Source organism: Metarhizium robertsii, assembly GCF_000187425.2.
Source record: "Metarhizium robertsii ARSEF 23 chromosome Unknown MAA_Scf_3, whole genome shotgun sequence".
Lineage (NCBI taxonomy): Eukaryota > Fungi > Ascomycota > Sordariomycetes > Hypocreales > Clavicipitaceae > Metarhizium > Metarhizium robertsii.
This window is the reverse complement of record NW_011942171.1, coordinates 929,803-942,874: the sequence shown is the minus strand read 5'-3', so window position 1 is coordinate 942,874 and position 13,072 is coordinate 929,803. Positions and strand designations below refer to the sequence as shown.

The 13,072-nt window shown below is 51.7% G+C and overlaps 5 protein-coding genes across 5 annotated transcripts; all 5 read left to right on the top strand.

Moving 5' to 3' along the window:
* Positions 1-1,154: 1,154 nt before the first annotated feature.
* Positions 1,155-1,995, top strand: MAA_00453 (Ribonuclease T2, active site protein; the record flags this gene model as incomplete). Its single annotated transcript, XM_007818451.1, has 2 exons — positions 1,155-1,365; positions 1,421-1,995. 2 exons carry the CDS (start codon positions 1,155-1,157, stop codon positions 1,993-1,995), a joined length of 786 nt encoding a protein of 261 aa, XP_007816642.1.
* A 286-nt stretch (positions 1,996-2,281) lies between these two features.
* MAA_10928 (uncharacterized protein) lies at positions 2,282-2,470 on the top strand (the record flags this gene model as incomplete). The annotated part of the gene is made up of 1 exon (XM_011412874.1): positions 2,282-2,470. One exon carries the CDS (start codon positions 2,282-2,284, stop codon positions 2,468-2,470), a length of 189 nt encoding a protein of 62 aa, XP_011411176.1.
* A 3,711-nt stretch (positions 2,471-6,181) lies between these two features.
* On the top strand, positions 6,182-7,186 carry MAA_00452 (metalloprotease 1 precursor; the record flags this gene model as incomplete). Its single annotated transcript, XM_007818450.2, has 3 exons — positions 6,182-6,436; positions 6,532-7,037; positions 7,096-7,186. The coding sequence occupies 3 exons, from the start codon at positions 6,182-6,184 to the stop codon at positions 7,184-7,186; spliced, it is 852 nt and encodes a 283-aa protein (XP_007816641.2).
* A 1,074-nt stretch (positions 7,187-8,260) lies between these two features.
* Positions 8,261-8,935, top strand: MAA_00451 (GCN5-related N-acetyltransferase (GNAT) domain protein; the record flags this gene model as incomplete). The annotated part of the gene is made up of 1 exon (XM_007818449.1): positions 8,261-8,935. One exon carries the CDS (start codon positions 8,261-8,263, stop codon positions 8,933-8,935), a length of 675 nt encoding a protein of 224 aa, XP_007816640.1.
* A 2,199-nt stretch (positions 8,936-11,134) lies between these two features.
* Positions 11,135-13,026, top strand: MAA_00450 (FAD dependent oxidoreductase; the record flags this gene model as incomplete). The annotated part of the gene is made up of 2 exons (XM_007818448.1): positions 11,135-11,431; positions 11,485-13,026. The coding sequence occupies 2 exons, from the start codon at positions 11,135-11,137 to the stop codon at positions 13,024-13,026; spliced, it is 1,839 nt and encodes a 612-aa protein (XP_007816639.1).
* Positions 13,027-13,072: the final 46 nt, after the last annotated feature.

The following is a 13,072-nucleotide window of genomic DNA, read 5'->3' as shown; positions in this document are numbered from 1 at the left end:
CGATACAGACATTTACAACAAGAACCTGCGCACACATAGGCCTTGTAGCAGGGTACGTGTGTAGCTTGCTGATCGCCAGGCTCGGTTACACGCCGGTGCCTGCCCACAACTAGTTGGCCTATCTAGGAAGGTCTGGTTGTGCAAGCTGCAGCATACTGCCGAGGTGGGCGACACACAAAACGGCCAGGCACTGGGATTACATTCGTGATTAGAACCAGTGGCGATGGGACTGAATACACGTCGTCGTGACTTGCTTGTTGTGGGGACAGCAGCGGTGTCTATCCGAAGATGCTGGTGCCGGTGCTGGACTGCATGCACTCCGTGTCGGTGCCATGCCGCGGGCGTTTGTGCAGCAATTCCTCAGCTTTTTCCAGAATACTGTCGAATAGGGTAATGTCACTGTCGGCAGTGGTTCCCAATGACGACGGATGAGCCGAGAGCCAGGCGGGGCAATGTCTTGGACGCCGCCTAGTCTCACCTCGCCAGGCTCCCACTTCTATTTCAGGGGCGTGGTGGTGACCCGTTGCCGATCCATGATCGACGCTGCCATCGGTCGGCCCCGGCTACATGGCCATCATGATTGGTTCTCGAGTCGAGCGTCCGGCGCCAGGCCCTCACGGCCTATGAGCAGCCATGGCCGTCACCTCGGACGAACCACATGCACTCAACCCGCGCTACTCGCACCAACACCGATATAACTTAGTTTATCCAACATGGAAGTCCAATCGTGCGAGCATCTCACTCCCAAGACACTGCCGCTAGACCGTCTTGGGCACCGATGCCCGCGCCGACCACTTCGCCCTGGTCCAGATGTCCTCCCGTAAGCGAGGGCAATGACACCTACCAGAAACGTTGAGCTTCCCAGCCAATCCAAGACACCATGTGGCCATGTTTGGCGCGATGCGAAACTCTTGGGGCCATCCGTCCCACCGATCGTCGTTATGCGTCGTCAAGTGTCGGCGCAGTCATCCAATCCTGTCCGGCCTGCCTTTTTTTTCACAATCATCGCCAACAGGCATGAGGCAAAGGAGACAGCAAAGCAAAACTATAAAAACAACCAACGGCGGCCGTCCATGGCTTGACCGAGGTTTGTCTGCATCCAAACGAGCCACGCCGCATCATTGTCTACGGGCTTCTCAAAGGGTTTTCTCAAAATGGCCTCTCTCCGCAACCTGGCCCGTCTGCTCGTCCTCGCCTCGGGCGCCGCGGCAAGCCCCTTTGCCGCAGGGCCCAAGGCCTGCCCGGCCGACTCGCCATTGTCGTGCCACAACCAGACGGCCGTCGAGAATACATGCTGTTTCATTCCCACGGGACAGCTTCTCCAGACGCAGTTCTGGGACACCGACCCGGCCACCGGGCCACAAGGTAGAGTCGCGCGGCCACATAGCCCGGGGACAAGCTAACACGGGGCGCCGTGCAGACTCCTGGACGATCCACGGCCTCTGGCCCGACAACTGCGACGGCACGTATCCCGCCCAGTGCGACGGCAGCCGCGCCTACACGGGCATCGAGGACATCCTGACGGGCAACGGCGCCGCCGACACCCTGGCCTACATGAGGCGGTTCTGGAAGGACTACAAGGGCGACGACGAGACCTTTTGGGAGCACGAATGGGCCAAGCACGGCACCTGCATCAGCACCCTCGAGCCCAGGTGCTACGACGGCTACAGGGCCAGGCAGGAGGCGGCCGACTTTTTCCGGACCACCGTCGACCTGTTCAAGACGCTGCCGACGTACCGGTGGCTGGAGGACGCGGGCATCACGCCCTCGTCCAGCAAGACGTACTCGCTCGACCGGGTCCGGGGCGCGCTGTCCGGGCGGCACGGCGCCGACGTCACGCTGGGGTGCAGGGGCAAAGTGCTCAACGAGGTCTGGTACCACTTCAATGTCCGGGGGTCGCTGCAGGGCGGCGAGTTTGTCGCTTCCGCCCCGGACGGCACCAAGGGCAAGTGTCCGTCTACGGTGCAGTACAGGCCCAAGACTGGGGGTGCGTGAGAGGCGATGGCGGCGTCTCATATGGAGACGAGAGGAGGTGGCTGTCGGTGTTTGTGGAACATGAATGTAATGTACATGATTCTTATCAAATTCTACTCCTTTAGAGCAAGGGGACATGGATGAATGATATCCCCATGGTTGTAGTTGCGTTGGTGATGCAAGGTTAGGTGTCGATGGAGGGTTGGCTTCTTGGATAGAGCACTGGCGGGCTGGTACGCCGGTTCGGCTATTCAAATGCAGTTGTTACTCCGCGTATGCTGGGGAATATAGTCAAACCTCCCGCATCATGTATATCGACCTGCTGAATGTTTTGTCGTCTGTGAAAAATGAGTGGCCCTCAGGCATCAGGGCCGACGGCGTCCCGGAGAAACATGCTCATTCATTGCTTCTGATGCCCGTCTTCTGCGGCAAGGGCTCACGGCGTAGAGCTATTCTCGTCCTCGACGTCTGCCTGGGCACCCCGTTCGAGGAGTAACTGCGTTATTTTCGTGGAACCGCCTACGGCCGCATGGGACAGAGTGTGGCTTTGGTTGTTTCGCGAATCTATGATCGGCACCTCTTTGGAGTAGTATTGCACCGATCGACTCTTCATGTCTGCCTTCTGCGGCGACGCTATGGCAATGGAGGCGAGTTACTCGTCCAACGAGTTCGCCTTGGTATCCCTTTTGAGCAGACTTTGCGTTTAAATGTTTCGCCCTATGTATGCGCACTTGACTCGTAAACTTATACTAGATAATCTTGATAAATTAGTGGAATTTATTAGAAAACTGATGATCTTTCTAATTATTAGTACGCGGCCCACGCTAGACTGGATAAAAGTGCAGTACACGTGCCACACACCATATTAAGGTGTGGTAAGGGCTTCAATTAAAAAGCCTAATGTGGCACATAGCGCGATTAATTAAGGCGGAAGTTACTAGTATTAGGATCTTAGACCTAGACGGTTACGTGACCAGTAGGGCAACTGGCACGCCTTGGTGGGATAAATGCATGATTTTATATTAACTAACACAGATTATGGATTATAGGATCACGGCAAGGCTTGTAGGGGTCCCTTTGCCCTAGATATTACGAGGAATAATTCCGAAACAGGCTGGTACTTGTTTTTTATAAAAGTTTACTAGTATAATATCCACGAGACTTGCTGTGTTCTATAAGATAATCCCTTGTAAAGTAATAATAGAATAAGAGTGTAGATAAACCGACAGTGAGCAATAGTCAGGTCATGTGTACTCTCGAGCCTATTTCGTGTTGCGGTGTAATGACTAGTCTTCCCACGGGATAGTTATTCTAGTCCTCTCCTATTGGGACGGCCAATCCAAGGGGTTGGGCGTTATGTGGTTAATAGGTCATTTACCGTAACCAGCGAATAAGAGTTTCTCCACAGGTTTTATACCAAGCAGCAGCGCCAGGAACAAACTGGTTATTAATTTACGCTTTAGCTATATCCTAGAATAGCAGAGTTATACTATCGGACAAACACGTGGCTAGGGCATCGCAAGGATTACAGGCGCAGCGGTTAAATAGCCCTAGAGCAATAATCCAATAATCCACGATGCGTCAGGCAACGTCCAAGACTATATAAAGACCACAGTGGCATTGCCATGTTACCAACCTATTATCCTACTATTATTATATTCGTTCTATACAACGCGAAGAAACCTACAAGCTTCTACAATTAAGGTCTCAACTACTCTCGTTCTTCTCTTCGCTAACCTCCCTGCTATATTGGGATTAAATAGCACCCTATCGAACGGACACTCCAGCAATTTGAGCGAAACGCAAAGGGAGGGTACGATTTGACGCGAAACCAGCCGTATGCCGAGGCGATAGCGTATTTCGCAAATTTACATGTAAAGGAAACTATTGAGGAAACTAGAAAAGCGGTAAAAACATGACATGGTTGCTGTTTTACGCAAGAATACTCATCGAGGAAAATCGCCCTAGAAGGCCAAGGTGAATATCGAAGCGGCGTTAGAGGTAAGTTGTCTTTTTATAGCCAACTAGTCGCCCTTTCACTAATAGTGCGGGCGGTCACAGCTCCTTGAATCAGATAAATTCGAGTTGACTGCATGAGCGGCAAGCTTGTGTTATAGCATATTTATACATAGACTTTGCAACTACGCCTAGGTTTTATCGTGATAAATTATTTATTCGCTTTTCTATAACGTATAAAAAAGGGGTGCGGTGTGACTTGTCCAAGAAGTTGACGTGAATATTTCTTTTAAGTAAGACCTATAGTATTTTAATTAAGCTTAATTATGAGTAATATAATAATATTATGTATTTAATATATTAAAAATAATAATATTAAAGAGTGGAGTATTAATAATCCCTTTATAGCCCCTGGCGTTTGCAGTTATTACTTTGTGTAAGCGTTCTTTGTTGTCTTGAAAAGCGACTATTTCTATTTCTAAAATATTAAAGCAATAAACAATTTTGCGGCTACTTTATAGCCTCCACTAGAGGTGAGCAAGAGCGGCATCCAGTCTTAGTGGTCCTTGGAATCTACCTTGGCATTCAATGTTTCCCCCGAGCAGCAACATTATGACTTCGCAACAGCCACGCTCAGCAGCCCGGGAGAAAGATCAACGGTGTTTGCCCTAAATCGTCCGCAAAGTCGGCTACGGCGCTGCTATCTAGTACTTCTGCAAATGCCCCCGTATCCTAGTTCTGCTGCCATGACAGCGCCGTTCTGCTAAAAACAGCATCGATACTGTTGGCAGCGGCTCAGTCTTGAAGCAACCAGACATTATGTGCCGGCCACGCTCTCGTTACCATTTTCTGGCGCCCGCGACAATAGGGGTCTGGTCACCCATGCTCCGCGTATTTGCTGTTCGGATCCGCGGACCTGTCCAGAGGGAACCTGACGATGGCCCCTTTGCCCCTTTCCGCAGCCTACGACCGGGCGTCTCGCCGGGGATTGTCGGAATCCATTCCGTGGAAGGATTCCTGGACAAGACACCGGGCTTTCATCCGATTGAGCTATCGTGTGCATCTAATATGACGTTTTGTGTCTTGGGCCGACCATTGGCATTGATTATTCTCCAGCTGTTGTGACAGGCTGGGGAGAATGAAGGGTCGCGCCAACGTGCCACGCCCGTCTTCGCTTGCCAATTACCCTTCGTTTTTGGCGATATAAGCTGAAGCAGCATTGAAATATTGATAGTAAAGCGGAGGATGTGCGGGTTTAGCTGGACAAGTCGCGTTAACTAGTATATTCCGAAACGACGCAGGGCCAACACTCTGGGGCTAAGCTATGCAGTTATAGGTCACAACCATGGTAGCCATGAATTACACACAAAGTTGCATAATTGGCCCTCCCAGCCCCACTTACTATAAAGTTTATAAAGATGGATCGCACTAATGCTACAGTAATTTATCAGGCCATACTATGGCAAAGTACGCCCTGTGACAGTCTAGAGATATATAGCGAATATACTAGACTAGTGTGTATAATAAAAAGGGCAAAGAAAAGAAGAAAAGCTGGCGACTTGGTAAGGCTAATTGCAAACTTGGGTCAGTCTTTACGTTGGCAGTTTACTTTAATGCTATGTTTAACGGTCCACGTTCTCTTTAGTCGCATATAAGGCGGCGTTTGCATTGCCAATTTAATAGGTTTCATATTGTAATCTATCTGAGGAGCAATGTCCCACATTAACTCCTTAGCTGCGGGATGGCTCGCAGAGACTCCTCTGCCATATAACTTTCCTCGATAAGCGAGCCTCCCCGAGTCATTCCGCAGTTAAAGAGACTGTTGTTTCATCTAGGCCCGCGGAACTGCATCGCGGTGGATCTCGCAGCACAGGTCAACGTGGCTTTTTTGGAAGACCTTTTGTTGGACAATAATTTGCAAGATGAGCGGGAAATCTCAAGATTACCTTATGCTGGCATCCATAATAATACTATTCCTTTACAACAGTTATATGAAACATGGCCCTGGCAGGGAGTAGTCCTTCGGCCATGGCAAGTGACATTGATCCTTGGTCCAAACTAACGGGTCAGTCGACGCCTGACGCGGTAGGCCGAGATACTCGCAGGACGATGAACACTCTGGCATATGCTATAAATGTGAGAGCCTTGTCTGTAAATTTCAGTCGTGATGTACCCATTCATTCGCTTTCGTCACTCCTTTTCAAGTTATCCAGTCCTTTGGTGACTGGCTGGTATTATTATGCATTCTGCAATGTCTTTGCTCACCTTTTTGGTTGCCATGCTCATGGCAAATGCCGTCAATGCAGGCGCAATCCATGTGCGTCAAGAGGCAGCGTCGCCGTGCGAAGAGCAGGTTCCAAGCCAAGAGTTTGTGGAAATTTCCCGCAAACTACGACTCGAGGCCTCCAACTCGTCCCTCACACGTCGACAACTGGAAAACGCCAACATCCAGGTTTATGCGCATGTCGTATTCGATTATGGAAGGGCCGATGGTGGCTATGTACAGGTAAAATTCAAGTTTTCTTGGAATCGAGCAGCCCGGGAGACTGAAATTGCACTTAGAGGCATTTGATCGAACGGCAAATACAAATTATGAACCAGCAATACAGATACGTCGGAATTTCCTTTACCCTTGCTGATGTTTCGTATACAAGGAACACTCAGTGGGCTTATGGTTACGACGAGATTCGTATGAAGTACTACTTACGCCGGGGCGGATACGCAGACTTGAACATGTATTTCATCGCATCCTTTCCGGGGGAAGAACGTTATGGCCCAAGAACCTTTGGAATTTGCTACTATCCCATCCCTCGCCAACTTGAGTACGTGGAATTCATTCGCGATGGGTGCACGGTGATTGCTCAGAGTGTCCCTGGGGTCGAGGGTTGGGTAAACCAGAACCACATCGCTACCCACGAGGTTGGTCACTATCTTGGCTTGTATCATACATTTGAGTCGGGGAATTGGGGCGAGCGTAGGTGCTTTCCTGGGGATGACATCGACGATACGTATCCACAAGAAGAACCGTCACGTGACGACCCTAGGCCCAAGGTTTGGGCCTGTGGCGGCTGGCGACGAAGCAATATGTACAATTTTATGGACTACTCGTGAGTTTGGTCGTGTGCCACACCTGGATGGCAACAAAGCCTCTGACTTTTGACTTAGATCCCGCTCCAATTCCTTTACTTATCAGCAGGCGTCCCACATGAGGTATTTTGCTAATGTACGCCGCCAAATCGCAGCTCGTCATTGGTAAGTCCCAAGTCCGGGTCTCGGCTCCGGCACATCCATGACCGGGAGCAGTCAACTGGCGTGGCGACATGCATTGGAACATGTGGCCCCATTGACCCTACCAGACGTGCTAGGCGTCTTGCCTGTCAACGGTTCAACGATTCTGTTACACGGACAAGGCCCAACAGATGGTGAAGGCCAACAAAGGGACTTTGCCGACAAAGGACCTGTTGGTTACACAGACATTCTCTTCATGTATATATAGTGGTCGCTCGTCTCTTTCTTTCTCTTAGAAACCAAGGAGGTTTGATACCCTTGTTGATTATCCCTGAATTTGAACCTTTTTATTCCAAGTCTACAATTGTACCCTTGTCACAGATGCAAAGCGGGTCCGCAGTTTGAGGTTTCGAGACATTACGGCAGAGGTACGAACGAAGAAATGCCAAAAGGGAAAAATGACAGCGCGGAAAAAACTATTCGTCTGACATGAGATATATTTACAAAGTCTACGGGCTGGACTCACAGCAATATCGCGTCGCAATAGCGTCATCTTGGGGTGGTTTTCAGATTTTCCAAGTTATTGTTATTGCATGATGTTTCCTTGTAACATTGTCGCCGCCTAGGTTCGTGAAAAATGCTCCTGGAACATCTGGCTCCTCACGTGTCACTGGGCAAAAAAAAAAAAAGTCATAAGATAAACGAGACGGAAAGATCAAACACATCCAACGAGCAAAAATTCAAGCCATACTGAAATTCTCCGGTACAGGGAATCGAACCCTGGGCTGCTCGGTGAGAGCGAGCGATGTTAGCCACTACACCATACCGGATTGTACTGTGGATGGCGACGAGCTTCCATAAATCAATTATAGAGTAAGAAAGAGTAGCAAGAGAAATGTGGAGCCAAGCGGCCACCTCGCAAACAATTCATTCTTCCTGCTTTCCTGATTTGGCGATTTCACGTGGGTGACTCATATCGACATTGCTACTCGGTAGACTGGCCAACATGGTACCGTCAAGTGTCGACGGTCTTTACATACCAGGTAGGTAGCTGGCCAGCAAACCTCATGCTATACTTGGCGTCCTAGCAGCCGAGGAAACAATGCCATCAATCCATGTCGAAACAAAGAATCTTGCCGATTCCACCAGTCCTGCAGAGGGCCAAGGTGCCGCATCACGGCCAGCACTCAGCCACCAACACGAGCATGTCACGCCACCAAGGACCATCCGTGCACCGCCAGAACGTCTTGTTGAAGGCGATTTAGTTCTGAGACGATGGAAGCTCTCTGATGCGGCCGAGCTACACGCGGCCGCGAGCGGCTCGGCCGTCGAGCTGGCGCGGTGGATGCCATGGGCTGCCGACGGATACGATCTCACCAAAGCACAGCAATTCCTCGACTTCACATCCAAAGCATGGGATAACGGAGAGTCGTACGACTTTGCCATCATAGTCGACGGCCGCATCAGCGGCTCGTTTGGGCTGATGACACCGGCTACCAAGGCACCCAATACCCTCGAGGTCGGCTACTGGCTTGCGAAGGAAGCCACTGGTCGCGGACTCGCAACTCGCGCCGCGTCGCTTCTGACTCGTACAGCCTTTGCGGTGGGCGCCGAGCACGTGCAGATCAGGCACGATGAGCGCAACCATCGAAGCGGTGCCATCCCCCGCCGCCTCGGGTTCAAGTCTCTGGGCCTGGAAAGCCTTCCTGCGGGCAAGGGTGGAGGAAAGGAGGTCTCTGTGTTGTGGCAGAAGGACGTGGACAGTGAGACGAGCTGAGTGATAGACGGAGGGAATCGATTGGAACGATATAGGCTTGGTTAAGCCATGTCGATTAGAGTCAGTTTTACATTCGGCGCATTGCCTAGAATATCGCACCAACTAGTTTCAACGTACTCCAAAGACCGGACATATGTATTTCGCATCACGCTGCCCTAAGCCTCTTTAGGATTCATTCTGCGCGCTTCTGGCATGCCAAGTGGGAAACGAAAGGAAAGCAGTCAAGCGAGATGACATGGACATGAACTGGACACGCAATCCATGGGCTCGGATAGAGGCTGTATATGAAATGAAGATGAGGTTTTCACTGTTCTCTGCATGTTTGGATCATGTACAAGAAATATAAATTCCCGCCAAATGTCCGAGGATTTCATTCAGTTCCTCCGCGATCCGACGTAAACCAACTTTGTCTGATGACATGCATCCACAACGGCTTCTTACAGACCTCCCGCCGACAAAACTTGTTGCCAAAAGCAGGCGCGCATACATTCATCTAGGCTTTTCCGGAGGCTTCAACTTTGTCTTGTGGCTCGTCTTGGGATGCGTACTATTGGCATTTTGCCTGTCGCGCCTCATGTACCTCGACATCAATGGCATCTTTTGCAACCCAAAATCTCGGTTGGACATGCGCTTTCCGAGAAATCCTATTACCACTCGCACAGACTATCAAAAGCCGGTATGCCATTTCATCTCTGTGCCGTATTGCCGGCAATCATAATGGTTGTCTTGCAGTTTCTTCCCGTCGTTTGGCACAAGGCGCTGCTCTTGCACTGCATCACCGGATACATGATCCTTCTGCTTTCCATCGCCGGTGCCACCAGAGTCTTTATCATTGTATATGATGCCTTTGGGGGTTCCTTATCACTCCAGACCGCCCCTAAAATTGCTCCTTTATTTTCATCGTCGGCCAAGCTGTTGCGTATTATAATATCAAGAGGTTGCAGATCGAGCAGCATCGGGGTCGCCATATGCCATTACCCAAAAGCAACAATGTGTCTCACTCACTCCCATGGTTTAATAACAAGCTAACAATACGTTCTAGGCGAGCTCAATCGTCATCATGCCCTTTCTGGCCGTGTTCATTTCCCCAAGTCGTTGGCCGTGGAAGCCGGGCGTAGTACACTGCCCGGACTTGCCATGTTGTCGACTACACTTTTGCACGCAAGCAAAGCGCAGTGTGGCAGTACTACCCCATCTGTGCGGACTGCTACCCTGGAAATGAACCGGAACAGGCAGTTCTTATAAAGGCCGACAAGGCTAGGCGATGCAGAGCCGTGGGGTTTTCCTGCTGACGACACTGCATTGTTCGCTATGGAGAAACGCGGCAAGGTGACTATGGAAACTGTTTGAACTCTGCTCACAAGTCCTGTTTGAATCAGGGCTACATACTATTTGTTCCGCCATCGAATTGAAAGGTCTGGGTCAAAGGAGCCAATCCGCTTACTTGGTTTATCACGGCCACACGATGTAGATATTCGCCATGATGCATCTTTTCTACGCCTTTTACACCGGTTGTGTTCAAAGTGATTCTTGTCAAGGCAATTCATGGTTGGAGTGATGTGAATCCTCACGGCTAGGACGATAGAATTGAGATGGAATTGAAGCCATTGCCATTGAGAGCGCTCCCCATTATTCCAACAACATCATTTGCCGTGATGAGCAAGAACAGATAGTCGTCGTCCCACCATCCGCCTCACAGACCATTGAAGAGGACGACTAAAGATACTATTCCTGTGCATTCGCCAAACGAGTCGTTCACTGGGATAGGTTTCTACCTGATGCTACATATGGAGGTTTACTTGCGCGTCACGTTGCGCTGATTCGCGTCAACAGGAGAACAAGTCTCTCATGGTCAAGTACGTCACCACTTGGCTACGCGCCATGACGGTGAGTAACAGAGACCTAGGCGTGCGCGCGTAATTGGCCGCGCCTCAAGAAAAGAACCCTTCCAATTGAGTTCCACAGAGACAATTAGTGGCTGTCCGGTACAATGCCCGACCAGTACCGCAAAGGGCCCTGTTCCTTGGATGGACAATCGGCTAGTTGGATGATGCGATCCTGGGGTGTCGTTACGTGCTCCGCCAACGCCAACGTGACGGCCAGCCCGCGCATTGAGTGGAAAGGTCTAGCAGGGCATAAGTATTCAGCGCCCTGGAGGCAGTCGGTCGCTTTCTTGTTCATCAACATCCAAGGAAACAAATGACTGCTGCGACTGAGGAACCGCTGCCCCAGGGCCAGACACAACGCCACCAGAATGGCGGGACGCCATTTATCAAGGGGCGTACACTCCAGCAAGACATTAATGGCTCAAGCGGCCCACCTGAGCTATCGTATGAGCTGCCCAAGGTTTCGCTAATCGATAGATTCATTGATGAACCACGCCCACTCCAAGTTGCCGTCATAGGCGGTGGTTTGGCCGGCATCCTTGCAGGCATTCTCCTGCCGGCCAAGGTCCCCGGAATTGAGTTGACAATTATCGAAAAGAATAACGACTTTGTGAGTTGGCTTTTGCGTGGTTGCAATATCATACTCGGCTAACATGCAAATAGGGCGGCACATGGTTGGAGAACATCTATCCCGGCGTGCGCTGTGATATCCCCTCGCACGTGTATCAATCTACATTTGCCCCCAAGAAAGACTGGTCCGACAAGTTCGCGCCGGGCCACGAGATACGAGACTACTGGCAGTCCGTTGCCCGCAAGTACAATGTGTACAAGTACGCCAAGTTTGGCCACCGCGTTGACGCTGCGAGATGGGACGCCGACGCGGGCAAGTGGTCGCTTCGCGTGACGGAAACCAAGTCGGGGAGCGCATCAACACTAGAGTACGATTTTGTCATCGCAGCAGTCGGGCGCTTCAACGACTGGAAGCTGCCCGAGTATCCGGGCATGTCCGAGTACAAGGGCACCCTGCGACACGCTTCCAACTGGGATGCCACGTTTGATGCAGCCGGCAAAACGGTGGCCGTGATTGGCAACGGCGCAAGCGGGATCCAAGTCGTGGCCAATCTGCAGAAAAAGGTCGCCCGCCTCGACCATTACGCGAGGAGCAAGACGTGGATAGCGACGAGCTGGGCGGGCGACGAGAGAACCCTCGAGGCGCAGCCCATCTCGCAGGACGAGCAGGGGGGTTTCCAAAACGACGAGGCATACCTCGAGTTCCGGAAGGCGCTCGAGGACAAGTACTGGCGACGGTTCGACTCCTTCTTCCGCGGGACGGCTGAAAACGCCGAGCTCAAGGCAACCTTTACCAGCATCATGAAGCGACGGCTTGCTGGGAAACCGGAGCTCGCGGACCAGCTGGTGCCCGACTTTTCGCCAAACTGCCGTCGACTTACCCCCGGGCCGGGCTACTTGGAGGCCATTGTCCAAGACAATGTAGACTACATCCAGACGAAGATCCGGCGCTTCACCGCGTCGGGCATAGAAACAGAAGACGGAAAGCACCGGGCTGTGGATGCGGTGATTTGCGCCACCGGATCGAGGTCGGACCTGGTGCCGGCCTTGTCCATCACCGCCCACGGCAAGACGCTCGCCGAGTTGTGGAGGCAAGACGGCGTCTACGGGTTTCCCTACACGTACTTGGGCGTGGCGACGCCCGGCTTCCCCAACCTGCTGTTCCTGCATGGCCCGCACGGCACGGGACCCTCGGGGACGGTGCCGCATTCCGTAGAGACGCAGCTCGCCTACTTTGCCAAGATTCTGCGCAAGGTGTCGAGGGAAGGCATCAAGGCGATGGGCGCGTCGGGCGCAGCGGCCGACGACTTTGTCCAGTACTGCGACGCCTTCTTTGCCGACACGGTGCTGTCTGACAACTGCAGCTCGTGGTATAACGGCGGTCGGGCCGGGTCTCGAATCCATGGCGTCTGGCCTGGCAGCGCCGCTCACTTGAGTCTGGTTCGGCGAGAGCCGAGGTGGGAGGACTTTGAGTATGAGTATCTCGGCGGCGCTGGGAATCGGTTTCTCTGGTACTTTGGGAATGGCAAGACGCGAAAGGAGCTGGACCCGGGGTCGGATATGACGTCGTATCTGAAGAGCCCTGCGGACATGGACTTGAGAGAGCTGCATGAAAGCTGGTGGGATTTACCATAGTGGCTGCGTGAAAATACACTAGCTTGTCAAAGACATGGATTGACTG